The 20,652-nt window shown below is 34.7% G+C and overlaps 1 protein-coding gene across 1 annotated transcript; it reads right to left on the reverse strand.

The window, feature by feature from the left end:
• Nucleotides 1-18,287: 18,287 nt before the first annotated feature.
• LOC145735087 (putative inorganic phosphate cotransporter) lies at nucleotides 18,288-20,281 on the reverse strand. The gene is made up of 9 exons (XM_081988812.1): nucleotides 20,120-20,281; nucleotides 19,931-20,070; nucleotides 19,728-19,875; nucleotides 19,513-19,680; nucleotides 19,238-19,458; nucleotides 19,037-19,186; nucleotides 18,852-18,984; nucleotides 18,554-18,798; nucleotides 18,288-18,497 (listed from the first exon to the last, which is right to left on the reverse strand). The coding sequence occupies exons 1-9, from the start codon at nucleotides 20,193-20,195 to the stop codon at nucleotides 18,354-18,356; spliced, it is 1,425 nt and encodes a 474-aa protein (XP_081844938.1). The 5' UTR covers nucleotides 20,196-20,281; the 3' UTR covers nucleotides 18,288-18,353.
• Nucleotides 20,282-20,652: the final 371 nt, after the last annotated feature.

Below are 20,652 nucleotides of genomic sequence, written 5' to 3' on the forward strand. Positions count from 1 at the left end.
TCTTATTCCGGCCGAGTTCCTCGCAAAGAAATGGTTAAAATGTAAAATTTTAGGTCTACTAAATTTTAGGATTCTACTCTGTTAGTTTTTGAGATATCAAAAAACCGACTTCACCAGCGTCTTTTCTGGTAAATTTTAACATAAAATGACACCGAGACGTCAACTGTAACTTGACAAATAAAAAAGTTGTATTTTTTGACAGTTCCAAGCCGCCATTTTGAATTTTCTGTCAAAATATTGACATGCACCTCATTTTAAAGGAAATTTTGCGTAGTTTCAAGAAATGACTGACAAAATGGCGTTCCAGGCCGCCATTTTGAATTTTCTGTCAAAATATTGACTTGCACCTCATTTTAATGGAAATTTTGCGTAGTTTTAAGAAATGACAGATAAAATGGCGTTCCAGGCCGCCATTTTGAATTTTCTGTCAAAATATTGACTTGCACCTCATTTTAATGGAAATTTTGCGTAGTTTTAAGAAATTACAGATAAAATGGCGTTCCAGGCCGCCATTTTGAATTGTCTGTCAAAATATTGACTTGCACCTCATTTTAAAGGAAATTTTGCGTAGTTTCAAGAAATGACAGACAAAATGGCGTTCCAGGCCGCCATTTTGAATTTTCTGTCAAAATATTGACTTGCACCTCATTTTAAAGGAAATTTCACGTAGTTTCAAGAAATGACAGACAAAATGGTGTCCCAGGCCGCCATTTTGAATTGTCTGTCAAAATATTGACTTGCACCTCATGTTAAAGGAAATTTTGCGTAGTGTCAAGAAATGACAGACAAAATGGCGTTCCAGGCCGCCATTTTGAATTTTCTGTCAAAATATTGACTTGCACCTCATTTTAAAGGAAATTTTGCGTAGTTTCAAGCAATGACAGATAAAATGGCGTCCCAAGCCGCCATTTTGAATTTTCTGTCAAAATATTGACTTGCACCTCATTTTAAAGGAAATTTCACGTAGTGTCAAGAAATGACAGACAAAATGGCGTTCCAGGCCGCCATTTTGAATTTTCTGTCAAAATATTGACTTGCACCTCATTTTAAAGGAAATTTCACCTAGTGTCAAGAAATGACAGACAAAATGGCGTTCCAGGCCGCCATTTTGAATTTTCTGTCAAAATATTGACTTGCACCTCATTTTAAAGGAAATTTTGCGTAGTTTCAAGAAATGACAGACAAAATGGCGTCCCAGGCCGCTTTATTCTATTTACATGAACACTTTTGTTAGAAACTGGTTGGGTTTCATCTCTTCATCTTACCGAGATAATAACTTTCAAAATTATTTCTAAATAACATATAATACAATATTTGATAAACTTGACTTTCGTTTTCATTAAATTGCAAATATCTCTGAAATGGATACAGATACATAATTATACAAAACAACATAAAATATTTTTAGAATTTGACGTAGAATCCGAAACCACATAAATACGCAGAGTGTTTCAATTAATAAGCAAGTTGACATCTTTTACAAGTTTCGGTTAAACCGATGTAGTATAGGTATGATTTATGGAAACTTCTCGTGTCCTAACCTAACCTTTAGGATATAGTAAATGACAAAGTTTTATGAATCAATTTTTTTTTTAGCAGGATGCACATAATAGCATGTAGACGGTCCAATTAAACATTATTCTGGACAACGAGGAGCAATGCAAAAGAAGGAAATAAGAATACTATATACCACGCACGTCGTTAAAATTCTCACTGTTCTGTATACTTGTATCGAAAAACGCTATAGGACGCATTAATCAAAATTTTGTCATACGTTCAGCACAATTCCTTTCACATACAAAGATGTTTTATATTATTTAATTGGAAGTCTGATATTGTGAACTTAGGTCTGCTATTTGCGATATGCACGCTCTGAAGTGGCACTCTTCCTATCGTCATTCAACTTTCCAGGAAAAAATTTGTTGTACGACGGTATGGTTCGCATTCATATTTAAACATTGTACAGGTGCGTGTTTCGGTGTTATGTTTGGCAGGTTAACCTAAATGTTTCGGTCGAGTTCCAGTCATCTCAAGTATTTTCTCATGGTGGAGCTTTTAATTAAATGGAGAGAACAAAATTGTCTCGCGATAGTTAACCAACAACTCATTAACATACTGGTGCAAAAACAAACGAAAAATAAACAAGGCAAGTTGACACTTTTCGCAAAATTTACATACGGACGCTTCTCACATAAATTCATCAGAGCCGGTAGAGTGGTGAAAGATACATGGAATCAGTTGGCACTACGTTTTAGAGCGTTTTATTTTGGATTCGTCAAGTTGTCGCCCGGTTTACCGACATCTTCTCTCATGTGACATTTCAATGTAATTCGGTAGGAGTTATTTCATTCATAGTCATTTGCATTTTCGAGATTATCGTTTTTCTACGTGGGAGATTTTCGGCTCAACAACAACAGAGTACACATGCAAAATAGTCCAAGTCTTCTGTAGGCCGGCGTCTTTTATTCAAATCGGCCTCCGGGTTGATAGACGTGTCCGCTATATTTCTGCCAACTTTTTGGGCGTATTCAAATCCAGATGGGCTATCTGTTCCTCCTCATCTAATTTACAATAAGACTCTCGTTTTGGTTTGTTTCTGATTGAGTTATGGCTGAAACGATAACAAATTGATATTATTTTATTGTCTCGGTGGATTTTTGGTCTGTTTTGCTGGTTTTTTTTTTCCTCGACGAGAATTTCGATTTTCAGACTCTTGTACCGTACGAAAAAAATTATGTTTCGTCAGTTTAAGATATTTCTTTCAGTAGTAACAAACCTGTTTGTCTTCATAATGATTAAAGTCCGGATTTCTACGAGTTTTGCTTTTTGTAATTAATAAAAGCAATCAACTTTAGACATCTAATGTAAACGATTTACTCAAAAACACGTAATTTGACAGATTTTTTTCATACTTTTTTTGCTTTTTTCTTCTTTTTGTGCTTATTTGAGATATTGAGGGCTTCTGAGAGACAAAAACATACCAATTATCTGTTGCAAAATGGGTAAGCATCAATTTACAAATGTAAACTGACCAAATGCTCCTGAAGTAGTCTAAAAAAATGTAAAAACATTCCAAACACTATAGTAGCTCTAAAATGCTTTGCAGGAGCTTACAAAACAGCCTAGAAGCTTCCAAATGCTTTTCAACTTATCTATTGAAGCTCTCAAAAGATTTCAAGACAGTCTAAAAGCTTCCATAAGTTTCTAGAACCGTCCATAAATTTTCAAATGTTTTAAAAGCAGTTCAAAACCTTCAATGCTTTTTAAACTCTCCAGAAACCTTCTAAATGCTCCTAAAGTAGTCTAAAAAAATTTAAAAACACTACAGAAACTGCAAAATGCTTCTATAGCAGTCAAAAGCCTTCCAAAATCTTTTAGAACAGTCTAGAAGCTCTCAAAACTTCAAAAGAGTCTAAAAGTTTCCGTATGCTTTTAGAGCAGTTTAAAAGCTTCCAGAACTGTCTAGAACCGACTACAAGATTTCAAAACACTACAGAAATTCCAAAATGCTTCTAATAAATAGTCGAAAGTCTTTCAAAACAGTCTAGAAGCTTCCAAAAGCTTTTAGAACAGGATAAAAAATTCCAAATGCTCTTCAACTAGTCTAGAAGCCCCCAAAAGATATAAAAACAGTCTAAAGATTTCCAAATGCCTCTAAAGTGTTCCAGAACCTTGAATATGCTCTTTAAACTGTCCAAAAACCTTCCAAATGCTCCTCAAGTAGTTTAAAAATGTTTTAAAACACTACTGAAACTCCAAAATGCTTCTAAAGTAGTCGAAAGCCTTCCAAAACACTCTAGAAGCTTCCAAAAGCTTTTAGAAAGGCTTCCAAATGATCTTCAACTAGTCTAGAAGCTCTCAAAAAATTTCAAGGCAATCTAATATGCTTTCAAATGTTTTAAAAACAATCCAAGACCTTCAATGCTTTTAAAACTCTCCAGAAACCTTCCAAATGCTCCTAAAGTAGTCTAAAAAGAATTCAAAACACTACAGAAACTACAAAATGCTTCTAAACCAGTCGAAAACCTTCCAAAAGCTTTTAGAACAGTCTAGAAGTTTCCGTAAGCAGTTTAAAAGCTTCCAGAAGTGTCTAGAACCGTCTACAAGATTTCAAATGCCTCCAAAAGCAGTCCAGAACCTTCAATGCTCCTAAAGTAATCTAACAAGATTTCAAAACACTACCGAAACTCCAAAATGCTTCTAATAAACAGTCGAAAGTCTTTCAAAACAATCTAGAAGCTTCCAAATGATCTTCAACTAGTCTAGAAGCTCTCAAAAAATTTCAACGCAATCTAATAAGCTTTTAAATGTTTGAAAAGCAGTCGAAACCCTTCAATGCTTTTTAAACTCTTCAGAAACCTTCCAAATGCTCCTAAAGTAGTCTAAAAAGATTTCAAAATACTACAGAAACTCCAAAATGTTTCTAAAGCAGTCGAAAGCCTTCGAAAAGCTTTTAGAACAGTCTAAAATAATCCAAAAGCTTTTCAACTAGTCTAGAAGTTCCCAAAAGATTTCAAAACAGTCTAAAGCTTTCAAAAAATTCTAGAACCATCTGAGATTTTCCAAATGCCTCTTAAGCATTAGAGAACCTTCAATATGCTCTCTAAACTGTCCAAAAACCTTCCAAATGTTCCTCAAGTAGTAAAAATGTTTTAAAACACTACAGAAACTCAAAAATGCTTCTAAAGTAGTCGAAAGCCTTCCAAAACAGTCTAGAAGCTCTCAAAAAATTTCAAGGCAATCTAATATGCTTTCAAATGTTTTAAAAACAATCCAAGACCTTCAATGCTTTTAAAACTCTCCAGAAACCTTCCAAATGCTCCTAAAGTAGTCTAAAAAGAATTCAAAACACTACAGAAACTACAAAATGCTTCTAAATCAGTCGAAAGCCTTCCAAAAGCTTTTAGAACAGTCTAGAAGTTTCCGTAAGCAGTTTAAAAGCTTCCAGAAGTGTCTAGAACCGTCTACAAGATTTCAAATGCCTCCAAAAGCAGTCCAGAACCTTCAATGCTCCTAAAGTAATCTAACAAGATTTCAAAACACTACAGAAACTCAAAAATGCTTCTAATAAACAGTCGAAAGTCTTTCAAAACAATCTAGAAGCTTCTAAATGAACTAGTCTAGAAGCTCTCAAAAAATTTCAACGCAATCTAATAAGCTTTTAAATGTTTGAAAAGCAGTCGAAACCCTTCAATGCTTTTTAAACTCTTCAGAAACCTTCCAAATGCTCCTAAAGTAGTCTAAAAAGATTTCAAAATACTACAGAAACTCCAAAATGTTTCTAAAGCAGTCGAAAGTCTTTCAAAACAATCTAGAAGCTTCCAGAAGCTTTTAGAACAGTCTAAAAGATTCCAAATGCTCTTCAACTAGTCTAGAAGCTCCCAAAAGATATCAAAAGAGTCTAAAGCTTCCAAAAAATTCTAGAACCGTCTGAGAGAGAGAGAGATCTCTGAAAGAGTTTTGGGCGTTTTTACAAATTTTAATGCTTTTTTGAGAAAAAAATTTAGATTTCTTATCTGGATGGTTACTTTTATTCTGGAATAGCTTTAGTCCGTTTCGACATTGTTAATGTTGATGAATTTAATAGCTTCTTTATTTCGGACTGGTACAGAGACGAACACGGTGGAATAAAAATAATTTCACAGAATTTTAGGGTACATTTTCGATTGTGATGGTGGTAAAAGCACCCGTGCGGCAGGTGGTTATCACAAGACACCCGGCTGCCCAGAATTGGTTCTGATTGGTCGACGGCCACGAGTCCACGGTGGTACGTGTGTATGGTACGTAAAACGCATATGCAACGTTCATTTTGGCTATTTCGATTTAATTACCTCTGGGTAATACACATAAAAAAAAGTGCCCGGACATGTGTTACAGTTTTATGGAAGGTCACTTGGGCGAAGAAACGTTTCTTTTATCAGCACACCAAAAACCTCCAAACTATTTGATTTTTAATCTTTACAAATCAGATCATTAACAAAAAAAAACAGGAAAGCAAGTAATTATTTATTAAATTAGTTTAATTAAGGTCTTAAATATGGCATTGAAGGTTGTGTATAAGTTACGTGAAACAGTATTTATACTAAAACCCAAATTTCTCACCAATGTTTAAGGAAAAATGGTATGACAATGTGCAACACACTAATATGGTAAAAACTACAATTAGTAACGGCTAATGAAAATAATGCAAATCAGCAGAAGAAAGTTTCTTAAATGAATATCGAATGAATGTAGCTGTTGTAATCGTTCCGTAAATGTCATCGGAAAAAATGTTGACCATACATCATTGAACGAAATACATAACATAATAATCGATAAACTGTTCGATTTTGGGTGTACTTTTATATTTGACGCTGAAAACGACTTCATAAATTAAAAACGTTATCGGTTGCACGTATAGGGTGGCCCAGATTAACTCGCTGATTATTTTAAAGACAAAAATTGACTTGTCATCTGGTTCGTGGCAAAATTGAAATAGCGGAAGTGTGTCGACATGACAATTACAAAAAATTGAATTCACCAATCAAGTTACGACAAACACAACTAAATCAGTTTATCGATGTAAAATCTCATTTCGATTTTCGAATCAAAAGAAAGTTATTATTATTAATATTTTCATAATTCTTCGACGGGAATGGTCAGTTTTAATTGGAAGAAATACCTCAGTACCAAATTTAATTACGTTCAACCTGTAAGGTTTTGCAGATCTTTTATTGACTTAGCAAAAAGAAGTTTCGATTGCTCTGTATTAAACCACTAGGGCTGGGATTAATCTTTCCTGTTATTACTGTTGATGTATCAATTTTTTCTATACAGAGATATGTACGCGAGTAGTAATAATTAAAACACTAATTACAGTTCAGAGGCAAGAAGTGTCGTTCTTGATGAAGCTAAATAATACGATTAAAATCGTCCCCCCATTCCTACATAACAAACAGTCTTATTTATGCCCATTATACTTACTTAAGACTGCGTTTTAAACGAATCTTTCCGAAAACACATTGTTAGGAAGCCGAGATGCGTCTCGAATTTTAAACGGACCTCTGAGGTTGTTCGAGTTGGGTCCATTCACTTTGCCCAGTCCATTCAAGAACGCTCTAACGTAGATCGTAACCGTATATTTTTTATGAGTTTTACTGCATAATCAGCCAGTTTTTCGTACGTGAATTGTGTACCGTTTTAAACTAGGTAGTATGAATTCTAGTGCAGCAGCGATTTCAAGATGGATAATTTTGACCAGAAACCCAAAAATGCTATCAGGTTACGTTAGAAACTTATCCTGGTCAAATATAGAATTTTACTTTTGTGGCTACTGATCGTACAGGATTTTATTTTATATTTAAAAGAAAAACTAACTCGAACAAACCTACAGAGTGTTCCATCTTAATTCCCTGCTCTTGATATAAACTGTTATGTTATAACCTCGTCATTTTGAAACAAATCAACGGATTTTAATGCGGTTTAGACCGTCATTGAGCTTGATCTATTGATCTTTGACCGACGGAAAAATGTTGACTTTAAGACACCGTAATTCTATTATACAGGGTAGAAAAGAAGCGCGTGCAAAAAAGTTACATTTTCAAGTAATGCCCAATTAACAATTTTCGGCTTTATTTTAACATAGAGTCTGTCAAAGTTTGTAGAATACAAATGTGATAAGATACTCTAATTTGATAAAAAAAAAGTATTTATCTATATACAGGGTGAGAAAAAGAAAATGAAGAATTGTGACGTGTATCAGCAGCAGTTCAATCAGTCATAAACTTGGAAACTGTCAAATACCGCTCCATAAAGCTTAAAACAGTGTGTAGATCATATTATTATGCATTTTATTATTTCATGAGTAGTTTTTTAGCAGTTGTGACGTGTAGGTGTCTATTGTAGATATATTTCGATCTGTCACAAGGGTGGTAACTGTCAAAAACAACTCCATAAAGCTATCAAACTATAAAACATTGCTTATTAAAAACAGTACAATCATCAATGCTTGTTTATAGGTTTATGAATACAATTATGATAGTTCTGACGTAGAAATGTAAGTTTTGGACTGAATTTAATCTGCTACAAACGTGTCAACTGAAAAAATCAAACCCATAGAGCTATTAAGCTAAAACAATCGTTCATCACGTTTAGTGTTGAAATGACGTTAAATGTACTTTATAGCTTCTATTTTTGGGCATATTTAAATCTGTAACTGTTAAATACCACTCCATCAAGCTATAACACTACAAAACCTACAGTAGTGAATCATATTAAATGCTTTTTTATAGGTCTATGAGTAGAAATTGAACAGTCGTGACGTGTATCTATTTTGAGCATACGTCAATCTATTCATAAACTTCAAAACTATCTAAATCTTCTTCATGAAGCTATAAAATGACAAAATTCGCATTAAATATTTTTATAGCTTTATGAACAAGATTTTTGACTTTGTAGCTAGTTTTATATATCAAAATACTACAAACTGTGAAAAGTTAGGTGTAGGTTCCATATTATGTGACCAATAACAGACATAGAACCATACAGGGTGTCTAGAGACAGTTAAAATGAGAAAACTTGTGCAAACAATTTCAAGTACCAGTCACTGTTTCTGGACACCCTGTAACCTCAGAATAGGAAACTGATAATATTGAACACGGTTATATTGATTTTCTGTTAATTAATTAACTAAACTACAAGTTATTATGTCAGAAAATTGTAGTAAAGTGACTGTAATTTAAAACTTTTTAGAAGATGTTTATTAAAGAGCCTCTTTAGACATGGTTTGGCAGTTTGAATTGGATTTTCCTGTCCAAACTAGCACACCAACCTCAAACCCATAATAATTTTCGAATTGAAACTAACAAATAAAAAATAAAGGAAGGAAATGAGTTTTTCTGGTGGAAAACAGGTTTTTTTGAGGAGACATCAACAGTCAATTAGGTGAGAAACTTTCAAAAAACAAACTTAATCTTTGAAAAAGAGTTTTAACTAAAAACTTCAATTAAATAATCCGTTGTTGGGATCACCTTTTCATTTTAATTTAAATAATTATACTGTAGTTGATGGGCATTCATATCAGTGTCAGCGTGAATTAACGTTTAATCTAAATGCCTAAACCTTAATTGAATTCTTTGAAATTAATTTGAGAAGAAACTACAGTTTTTTCGCTCGTTTTAGAGGATTTGGCCTAGATTCAACAGTTTGAAAGCACTTTACATGGATAACAGGGGGTGAATGCCACCCTCTTCCCCTCTTTTGATGTGAATCAGTACCGCTACCTGCACATTATCCGGACCGTTACACTTTGTGTACAGTTTTTCGTGTGACATATGCTGTTCTACATGTACGCCCCCTTATCTAACGGTTATTTTTTTATTATTGTGCCCCTCGTATCGATCAAGTTTGTACGGTTTGATAACTTCATATTGGGTCACCGTATCTAATTCATTATTAAAACAACTCGGAGGCTTGAAGAGACTTCCAGTGTTTAATCTAAGAAACGCTTTTTGTCTGAGTGGCCGTCAAGAATTTCGACACGCCCGTCATTTTGAGTTAGGAGCATAGATTTGAATTTAAAATTGATAGAACCAGGGCAATTAGGGTTTGCCCTAATTAATTTCCTTCCAAAGGTTCTGATAATGTCAAGTTTTTAAATCGAAAAAGAAACACCTTATTTGGATGATAATCGGCGATCGTGCTACCACATATAAATACAATGGACATCCTCAGGGAATGCGGTAGATATTTATTAATTGGAAGAAAATAACTTGTATTACGTTTCATATCTTGTTTTGAGGAGAGACAAAACCGATCATTACCTCGAGCCATTTTCAGAAGGTTAACAGTACTTTGTAGATTAAAAAAGAGCGCCGTTTGTCTCGGGATGTTAAATCAAAACGCTTTATTGGGGTAATTATAACTTTGCTGGCTCGTTACCTGAGAATTTAAACTGTACAAAAAAATATAATAACTTCTTTTATCCGAGCTATCTTTCACAGTGAATCTCTGTTTGGTCGATTAATAATTGTTTTGTGATGAATAAAATTGTGACAGCCACAAAAATGCTACAGTTGCAGTTATGATCTTCGATAAGGATTCAGATGAAATCTACCATTCAAAAAAATGAACCAACCGTGCACTCCCACGAAACTTTTATTGACCCTAATATAATCTGATTAAGGGTAAAAAAATGCATTGTTAAACCTTTCGTGTTGACGTGTATCAACCTGGTATATGTGAATTTGATAAACCGCTTAGGACTGTAAATGGGTTTGCAGCCAACTGAATTATACCATGCAGATCAAAGAGTACCTCCTATGGTAATAATTTATTAATGAAGAAAGAATTTCAATTAATTCACTTTTACGATCATCATTATTCCTCAAAGGCATGCAGATCCACTGCGTGGGCAGAATATGGTACTTAGCATCATTAATGATTGAAATTCCTTTAGGGCGTTTTAGTTTCTTTCAATGCGGTTCGTTTGAGGTTTTTGCATGTGAATTTCCCACCAAATCTCCGATTCTCAAGGATTATTTTGTTCTTTTGTGGCAAGTTTTACACTTATTTTGGCACCGATTGTGAACGGGAAGGGTTGAGATCTATCAACGTTTTGATGTGACAATACTTTCGGTAGCATATGGCTTTTTGGTTTTCAGGTGGTCTTATTTTCAACACCTGTCTTTTAGACGCGTGGACATCTTATGTACACCTTGACTATTTTATATCGTTTAAGTTAAAATAGTTTATAATTAGTCACAATGGTAATTTTCAAACCGTTCAACGATATCGACTGAATAAAGAGGTTTCAAACTGTCAACAGACAATTTAATGATATTTACAGTTGAAAAAAATGTAATCGGTTTATTAATTGACAGCGTCAGATCAGAGATCAGAAAATGAAGAATTACCGTTGAGGGGCATCGTTTTTCGAGTCGCTTATATAGGGAACCGGGTCATCAGCATATTTTAGAGAAGATAAATTATTTTGACGCAAACTTAATCCTCACAGTAATAATTGGTCGGGAATTGATTTAAAGTCGGGCGGTAAGACTCGTCTTAATTTCGATAATATACGCCACACGCAACGCAGCTGAAAACTTTGCTTAATTACCCCCAAAATGGCTTGTAGATGTTTTATTAATTAGGCAGTTACGTAATATTTAATACCACAATATGTCGATACTGATGGTAATTTATGCAGATTTTTGACCTTTACGTAACACTTTCCTGTCTCACGCTGAACACCGGCCAAATTAACTCGACTTTCAATATCTCGAAAACAAAACCTGCCCTACTACAATAAATAATCGTTACTTCTGATTCATCAACACCATCCTAAAAAGGCAGTTTCAGAAAATTATAAATAGCTCCGAATGGTATTAAAACTTGATTGATTGTAGTTGCTATAATTTGATACCAGTCCAATTATCAACCAGTGCCACACTGTAAAAGGAAATGAAACCAAGTTGGGACGTCATCAAAACATCATTTTTCATACCCCTGTTTCCTTCTTTTTGTTTTTTAATTTAGTAGAAATTTTGAAAATTAACATTCATTAACAGCCTCCAGCTAATATACTGTGATATTGCTATTTAATAGTACCATCGAGTCTGAAGGTCAAGCAATTTTTCCCATGGCAAAACGAACCATAATCACCAGGATCGAGGGAAAAATTTCCCATGCCAAATTACTACCATCCTGACATTTGACACCTTTTGAAAAAGGAAGTGAGCACTGTATCAGTGGTATAACGTTTCCTGAGTTATTGTTGATCAAATGCAGGTGATGGCCAAAACTTGGGGTGATACAGGTAAAGGGTGGTTGATGTGGTCAATGTGTGAGCAATTTAGGATATTAACGTATATTAATCAAAAAGTGTCGACTCGTATATTTGTATTGTTCATTGCACATAGATAGTAACATAATGCTGGCTTAACAAAAGCTAAGAGAATACATTCTTATGCGTCCAGAGGATTTCTAATTCACATTTAATGTTTTGTGCTTGTTTGCTGCTATTTTTTGTATAGCTCTGTAATTTCTCACCAACAATATAATGAAATCAATCTACTCAGCGGAATGCAGGAAAATACGTATACAGGGTGTCCTGCGAGGTAAAGGACAAAATTTTACTACCTGTTGTTTAGGTAAATTCGAGTTGTGAAAATGTCCTATAAATATGGGTATGAGTTGCCAACTCACTCAAACTTCCAAGTTAGTTTACCTGTTTTGGAACATATCATATTTTTAAATGGAACACCCTGTATATTATTGTATTTTTGAATAGTCCTATCGATTTCAAATATTTTTGATGTTATTACCAATAGCTACAAGGTGTCATTTTTTATTGATATAAAATTTTTAACACCTGTCAAAATTAAAAATATTACCAAATGACAGATCTCAAAAAGTTAAGGTAAGAACATTCAAGCTGCTTTGCTCTATCTCATTCTGGTTAAAATTTATGACACTTAAAAGTGTAATTTTTCAAACATCAATATCTCAAAAACTGTTGTAGATAGATATAGGTTATGATACCTGTAAAATATTTGAAATCGATAGGACTATGGAGAAATACAATAACATACAAGGTATTCCAATTAAAATAAACAAGTTGACATGCAGATCCACTGGCTGGGCTAACTGCTGTGGCTAACCCTGTATACTATACGTTTAAATACAGGGTAGGTTTATACTTTATATCTGTTTTTTTTTACAAACACACAGTTTCTTTGCATATAAAGTTCTCCAATTTAAAAATTTAAAAAGTCTGGCTAGTTTCCATATAAATATTGCTACAAAAATAGAAAAAACGAAGTGGCACAGATTTGGCATCTCTGAACAAGTTTTGTGCTTTTTAAAGCTTTTTTTCACTATTTTTGTGTTTTTTTTAATCCGTACTCTACTAATAACAATATCCTACTGAACTGAACAAAAAACAACATGCAAAAACTGACTAAAGTACTTTCCCATGGACCTCTGTCTGAATTAATACGGTGGGTGTTAATCTTGGCCATAGTTCGGGGGCATTTTCGTGGCTGCTATTATTTTAGCGGCACCTTCAGTAAACCCGGTACCATAAAGCACCACTGCACATATACTGAACGGGCCCCATTTCGCATTTAGCAATTCGGTACGCCCATTTAAAAATTAATGAAAGTACCGAAATTAAATACCGAAAGCGACGGGGACAGTGATGGAAATGCAAATTCGTAACAAGTGAGTAAATATGCTTGCAGTGGAATGAATGGTGAACGCGTTTCTGTAACGTGGAGCCCGTATTATACTAGTCTTGTATGAAGAAAATAGATAAATAGGTATTTGAGTCTTGTGGCGTTCTGGGTTACTTGGTTTAATGCTGCGGGTCATCTGCTGCAAGCAATTATTATGTCTCGGTAAAAAGCGGAAAGTGCAAGTGAAAAAAACGCAATGTATGTGGGTCGTCTGCTGGAAGATTTACTTGTATCCGTTCCAAGTCAGAAACCATAGGAGGGCCATCTTGATTAAAACTACATACCACACATATTCTCTAGAATACCATTTGATGTAAAAAATGAATGATTAGCAATCACCTATCTACATACAGGTGAGAGTGTTTACGTGCACTTCAGAAGCATGGAAAGGAAAAAACCAGTTGAGTAATCACGATTGAAAATCAATGACGAGCCGTCAATGTGGTGGGTATTCGCGGCTCAAGGTCGCACCGCGGTGTCGGCAGTCACTCGGTCATAGATCTGGGTATCTGGGTGTCCACCGGGAAAATCCGCACGAGCCTCTTCTATACACTAGCCGTGGTATTTTTAGATGATGCGGGCGCCCTGACGAATCCAATCTCGATAATGGCTAATAGATGCCTTATTATATTTCTTATTTAATGCAGAATTTCTCTAATTGCATCTAAATATGGCGGCAGCTTACCTTAATCGCCGTGTAATTTTCAGCTCGCTTTCTGTCTTAATGTAACGCGATTAATTCGGTTATCTAGATTGGACGGAATTAGCTAAGTGAATAATGCAAAATCTCTTTATAAGGGTTGTCGATCAATTCCAAGCAGGATTAATACCTTATATGGTACAGGTCAGAAAAAAAATTACATTTTTTTGATATCCATCTTTTATTTGTCTTAGGAATGAGGCAGTTTTTAATACACTTTAAATGTTAATCAAAAGTCCATTAAGTTTAACTAGTTAGATTGCCACATCAGACAGTAATATAATCGCTTATCAAACAATTTTAAAGTTCAACATTCTGTACTTAAGTATAATAGATCTGATTTTTGACCATCATGTGATCAAAAGAAACTGGTGGGATCAGACATTCCCTTTTCATAACTAATGTCAAATGGCATATATTATCAAACAGTACCAGTACTACTGTAGGACAATCAAACAATTTCAGAAATCCGTATGTGTCTTAATTCGTAGAAATTGCCTTCGTCACGTGTTGGTCAACTTTCGTGAATATTATTCCTCTTTGCACAAATTAGACTATACAGGGTGATTCCAAAGTTGGGGCTTTCCTTTCACCTGCGAATTGCAGCGTTGTTGCTAAGTTTGAAGCCTTGTGAAGCTGTAATTTGCACTCCAATCTAGATTTTTTATATATCATTAGAAAGGGGATGAAAAATGTTACAAAATGTCGGTTGAGCGAATTTTCTAACTTTTTCAGTTTTTGAGAAATTTCAATTCGAAAATTGTGTCATTTTTTGTGAGTTGCAGCGTTGTTGCTAAGTTTGAAGCCTTGTGAAGCTGTAATTTGCACTCCAATCTAGATTTTTTATATATCATTAGAAAGGGGATGAAAAATGTTACAAAATGTCGGTTGAGCGAATTTTCTAACTTTTTCAGTTTTTGAGAAATTTCAATTCGAAAATTGTGTCACTTTCTGTGAGTTTGCAGCGTTGTTGCTAAGTTTGAAGCCTTGTGAAGCTGTAATTTGCACTCCAATCTAGATTTTTTATATATCATTAGAAAGGGGATGAAAAATGTTACAAAATGTCGGTTGAGCGAATTTTCTAACTTTTTCAGTTTTTGAGAAATTTCAATTCGAAAATTGTGTCACTTTTTGTGAGTTTGCGGCGATGTTGCCAGGTTTGAAGCCTTGTGAAGCTGTAATTTGCACTCCAATCTAGATTTTTTATATATCATTAGAAAGGGGATGAAAAATGTTACAAAATGTCGGTTGAGCGAATTTTCTAACTTTTTCAGTTTTTGAGAAATTTCAATTCGAAAATTGTGTCATTTTTTGTGAGTTGCAGCGTTGTTGCTAAGTTTGAAGCCTTGTGAAGCTGTAATTTGCACTCCAATCTAGATTTTTTATATATCATTAGAAAGGGGATGAAAAATGTTACAAAATGTCGGTTGAGCGAATTTTCTAACTTTTTCAGTTTTTGAGAAATTTCAATTCGAAAATTGTGTCACTTTCTGTGAGTTTGCAGCGTTGTTGCTAAGTTTGAAGCCTTGCAAAGCTGTAATTTGCACTCCAATCTAGATTTTTTATATATCATTAAAAAGGGGATGAAAAATGTTACAAAATGTCGGTTGAGCGAATTTTCTAACTTTTTCAGTTTTTGAGAAATTTCAATTCGAAAATTGTGTCATTTTTTGTGAGTTGCAGCGTTGTTGCTAAGTTTGAAGCCTTGTGAAGCTGTAATTTGCACTCCAATCTAGATTTTTTATATATCATTAGAAAGGGGATGAAAAATGTTACAAAATGTCGGTTGAGCGAATTTTCTAACTTTTTCAGTTTTTGAGAAATTTCAATTCGAAAATTGTGTCATTTTTTGTGAGTTGCAGCGTTGTTGCTAAGTTTGAAGCCTTGTGAAGCTGTAATTTGCACTCCAATCTAGATTTTTTATATATCATTAGAAAGGGGATGAAAAATGTTACAAAATGTCGGTTGAGCGAATTTTCTAACTTTTTCAGTTTTTGAGAAATTTCAATTCGAAAATTGTGTCACTTTCTGTGAGTTTGCAGCGTTGTTGCTAAGTTTGAAGCCTTGTGAAGCTGTAATTTGCACTCCAATCTAGATTTTTTATATATCATTAGAAAGGGGATGAAAAATGTTACAAAATGTCGGTTGAGCGAATTTTCTAACTTTTTCAGTTTTTGAGAAATTTCAATTCGAAAATTGTGTCACTTTTTGTGAGTTTGCGGCGATGTTGCCAGGTTTGAAGCCTTGTGAAGCTGTAATTTGCACTCCAATCTAGATTTTTTATATATCATTAGAAAGGGGATGAAAAATGTTACAAAATGTCGGTTGAGCGAATTTTCTAACTTTTTCAGTTTTTGAGAAATTTCAATTCGAAAATTGTGTCATTTTTTGTGAGTTGCAGCGTTGTTGCTAAGTTTGAAGCCTTGTGAAGCTGTAATTTGCACTCCAATCTAGATTTTTTATATATCATTAGAAAGGGGATGAAAAATGTTACAAAATGTCGGTTGAGCGAATTTTCTAACTTTTTCAGTTTTTGAGAAATTTCAATTCGAAAATTGTGTCACTTTCTGTGAGTTTGCAGCGTTGTTGCTAAGTTTGAAGCCTTGCAAAGCTGTAATTTGCACTCCAATCTAGATTTTTTATATATCATTAAAAAGGGGATGAAAAATGTTACAAAATGTCGGTTGAGCGAATTTTCTAACTTTTTCAGTTTTTGAGAAATTTCAATTCGAAAATTGTGTCACTTTCTGTGAGTTTGCAGCGTTGTTGCTAAGTTTGAAGCCTTGTCAAGCTGTAATTTGCACTCCAATCTAGATTTTTTATATATCATTAGAAAGGGGATGAAAAATGTTACAAAATGTCGGTTGAGCAAATTTTCTAACTTTTTCAGTTTTTGAGAAATTTCAACTCGAAAATTGTGTCATTTTTTGTGAGTTTGCAGCGTTGTTGCCAGGTTTGAAGCCTTGCGAAGCTGTAATTTGCACTCCAACCTAGATTTTTTATATATCATTAGAAAGAGGATGAAAAATGCTATAAAATGTCGATAGTATATACCCTGTATCTTCGTTATTGTTCATATTTCAAAAAAGCTTCAAACGAAAAAAAACCCTATTTTTTGAAGCCCTATTCGCAGGTGAAAGGAAAGCCCCAACTTTGGAATCACCCTGTATAATCTGACAGTTATTACGTAACTGCGCTCATTGTACACAATGTGTCACGAGACAAGTGTCAAATTCAAGTCTGCTTGGTTTAGCGAGGAAAGTTGTAAAAGACACCAAATCTCACTTACTCTACATACTGTTTTTGAAATCAAACATGTCCAAAATAATAATCGAATATTGACGTTTGACACCTGACAGGGCTTACTGTTAACACTTTAAAAACCTCCTCGTTTGACAAATGACGATTAACATGTACCTTGTTTAACCGGTGCAAAATCAAAAACATCCAATTCACATGGGGTGTTTTCACAATCCCATTCCTAGTCTCTGATATATTCTTAATGAGGGAGTTTTATGAAAATTGTTCACAATATTCTAAATACTTTGGGCTATATTGTGTAAAAAAAATACTTTACTGTACAGATTTTTAGACAGAGTAGTCCGGGGTATTAGTAGCAGGATTTAAAAAAATCTGTTTAATCTATGTACTGATATTCCGGTAGAAAATTTTTAGTGCCATGTATTTTTTGAATGATCGCACATTTCATTAGATTGTGGAACTTAAATTTCCTTCTTTTTTTGTTGACATTTTGTCTATTTTTTTACGATTGAGTAAAAACCAACCAAAATATTTACATTAAAAAAACCACTTGTGAGAAACAAACACTTATATTACTGCTGTTAAAACAGTAGAATGTAGTGTTAATGAAACTACCCGCCACTTTGTCGGTAGTGTGTGGACTCAGCTTTTTGACACTTTAGGGCACGCGCTTTACCAAAAGAACCCTTTTTTTTCAGTGAAGTGTATTTACCGTACCCATTCGCAGCCACTACCGGACTTTAAATTTTCCCACGACCCAAAAAACCGCCAAAAAATCGGAAAAATATCCGGGACAGTCAAAAAGAGCAGCGCCACGCAGAGCAACGGCCAGTATCAAATACCGACCAGAAAAGGCCTCATGAATAAAATACAAATTTGTTACGTGTTAAGGTTCTTAGTGCGAGTAGTTCGCTGCGGTGGTACCGATGTACGACTTTATTAATGCCGTTTATAAATCCGTGTACGTTATGGTCAGAGTTGATGGATTGCCTTATACCATGTCGGGAGCTACCAGTAAAACACTCCATGACTGGGAAAACATTCTTCTGTCCTGTGAAATTTTATGTTCTACATGTGTGCGACAATTTCTAGAATAAATTATTTCGACTCCCTGCCAGTACAAACATTTTGTATTTTACGCATCAGGTACAGTGTGTTTGTGTTTTAAAATAGTACAGTCAGGCTTTCAGGATGATGGTTGGCTGTGAGCTGTCGTTCCAGGGCTGGACCTCACCAGATCCAAAGAAATTGAAGAAACTGGCTGTAGCAATATTAAAGCCTGCTGTGATTAAGAATACAGTTCTCCATTGAAGTGGATCAGTCTGAAATTTTATTTGTTAAAATGCAATGTACAATTTATAACCACATCACGTCTTACCTCATCTTTGTCAAACATCTGAACAACTAAAGGAGCTATAGCTCCTGTACTTTGAGAGAACCCATTACAAAGCCCTTGCAGGGTACCAGCATGGTTTGGAGACAGATCCATATGGTTAACCGCGTATCCAGAGAGAGCTGCCGCATTACTACCCACTGCTATAACTAAAAGTACCACTGCTTGGGTTGTTTGTTCCGGCCTGGTGTAGCCTAGTATCACCATGGCAAGTGCTGGGACCATCAAACCTAAAATCATCATTTTTCAACTAAAAATTTAAACATGACCAATCAATTCTAACCAATGGTGTTGAACACTTTCCTAGCTTTAGTACGGGTTAATAAGCCTGTATTGATTACTCTGTCTGACGCATAGCCCGCCACAAAACTGAGTAACCAAAGAGTCAGATAAGGTAGTGAGGACAAAAGGCTGTTCTATAAATGTACAAAAATCAGGTTAGGAAACTAAAAAATAACAGAACCATACGTCTTTGATATTGAAATTCATGACAAAACTCATGTAAGTAGGAATTTGAGTTAGGAGTGTCCAAAAACAATAATTGTAGCCAGTTTGGATAATGAGTAACGCCCATACTGGCACTGAAGTGAAAATGGCTTTCCATGGTGTTGGATGCACCTAAAAAATCATATTTTTTAATTAAAAATCATTAAAAATTAAACAACTTGCAGTTTTTTCATCCGTATGTCCTAAACTAGCTTCAATGTAATACTTTTCCGCTTTACTAATGTAAGGATGTGCAGCAGGGCTGTCATAACGAAAAATAGCAAACGCCAGCAACCACATCAAACCGGCCAAACCAGTTAGATAAAACACCATAGGCCACCCATACCAACTAGCTGACACGTAACCAGTCATAAACATTGTGACTACAGTACCACAAGGTCCAGCTAAAAAAATAATTTTACAAAGTTCAGTTTTAGGAAAAACAAAGAACTACAAACCAGCATAAACAATGGTACCCAGTCTGGATCTTTCTTCAGCTGGAACCCATTGACTTAAAAGTTGAGTCAGGGATGGGTAGATGAAACCTTGGCAAAACCCTTGAATAGCTCGGTTGAGCATCATACCCTTTGGACCAAAATTAGCAGCAGTGTAAGGAGTTAACAGCCCTAAAAAGTATTTTTTAAAAAATTTTCTCGCTGCAATGTTTAGGTACCTAATAAAGATTGGACACCAAAAGTGACGATCAAAAACCGTTTGGCTCCATATTTGCTTGCAGCCCAGCCAGCAAAAACCTGGGGGAGTATGTAGCCCCAGAAAAACGCTGAAAGGATTACGTTCTTGTCTGTCCAATGTGGGTAAGTCTGAAAGTAAATTCTGCGTTTAGCTTAGAATGTTCAAGTTGCAACAGAAACTTACTGGAATATCTGGATTACTGCTGGTTTCTGGATTGGTCATTGCAACAATTCCGACAGACAAACTCACTCGAAAAGAATATGCTAGGAAGCCTAGGAGAAAGTGGAGGAAGACTTGGAAATGACGAATTCCCAACTTCGATACTAAATGATACCTTTAGTAAGTGCTTCTTCCGAAAACTTAATAACTTACCAAGCTCCACATGGCCCAATGCTTCTGCTTCTTTAGTTTGGTGACTTACGGCTGCATATTCACATTTAACACCCATGTTGCCATTAACAACCCAGAAACCAATTTTAATGCCTAAGAATAATTTTGAAACAGTTTATATAAATTTGGTTGAAACCCAAAAGTCTTGAATAAACATTATTTTAACAAAGTACGATAGTGACGAGACAAAATGCAAACAAGTTTTAAACAAGTTCTCAAATCTTTAAACAATACAAATTAGTTTGGGTTTAATCATTAAGTACGTTATAACGATTTTTATTTGCATAATATTATAAGTTTCTATTATATGATAATAAAAATTGCTTCACTTATCATTACGTAAGTGACTGAAGAAGATGAGATTAAGTTTTCACTGTGCCCTCATGTTGACATCCAAACAACAGACAATCTCTCACTTCAAACTATTAATCTTCTTAGAAGAGAAAAAAAACAGAAGCAACCTTGACTTTGTCATAGGGGTAGTCCTTGTTTCTTGTCACGGCCCTTTTTTTATT

This window comes from Ips typographus, linkage group LG11, assembly GCF_016097725.1.
Source record: "Ips typographus isolate SLU linkage group LG11, UJ_Ityp_2.0, whole genome shotgun sequence".
NCBI lineage: Eukaryota > Metazoa > Arthropoda > Insecta > Coleoptera > Curculionidae > Ips > Ips typographus.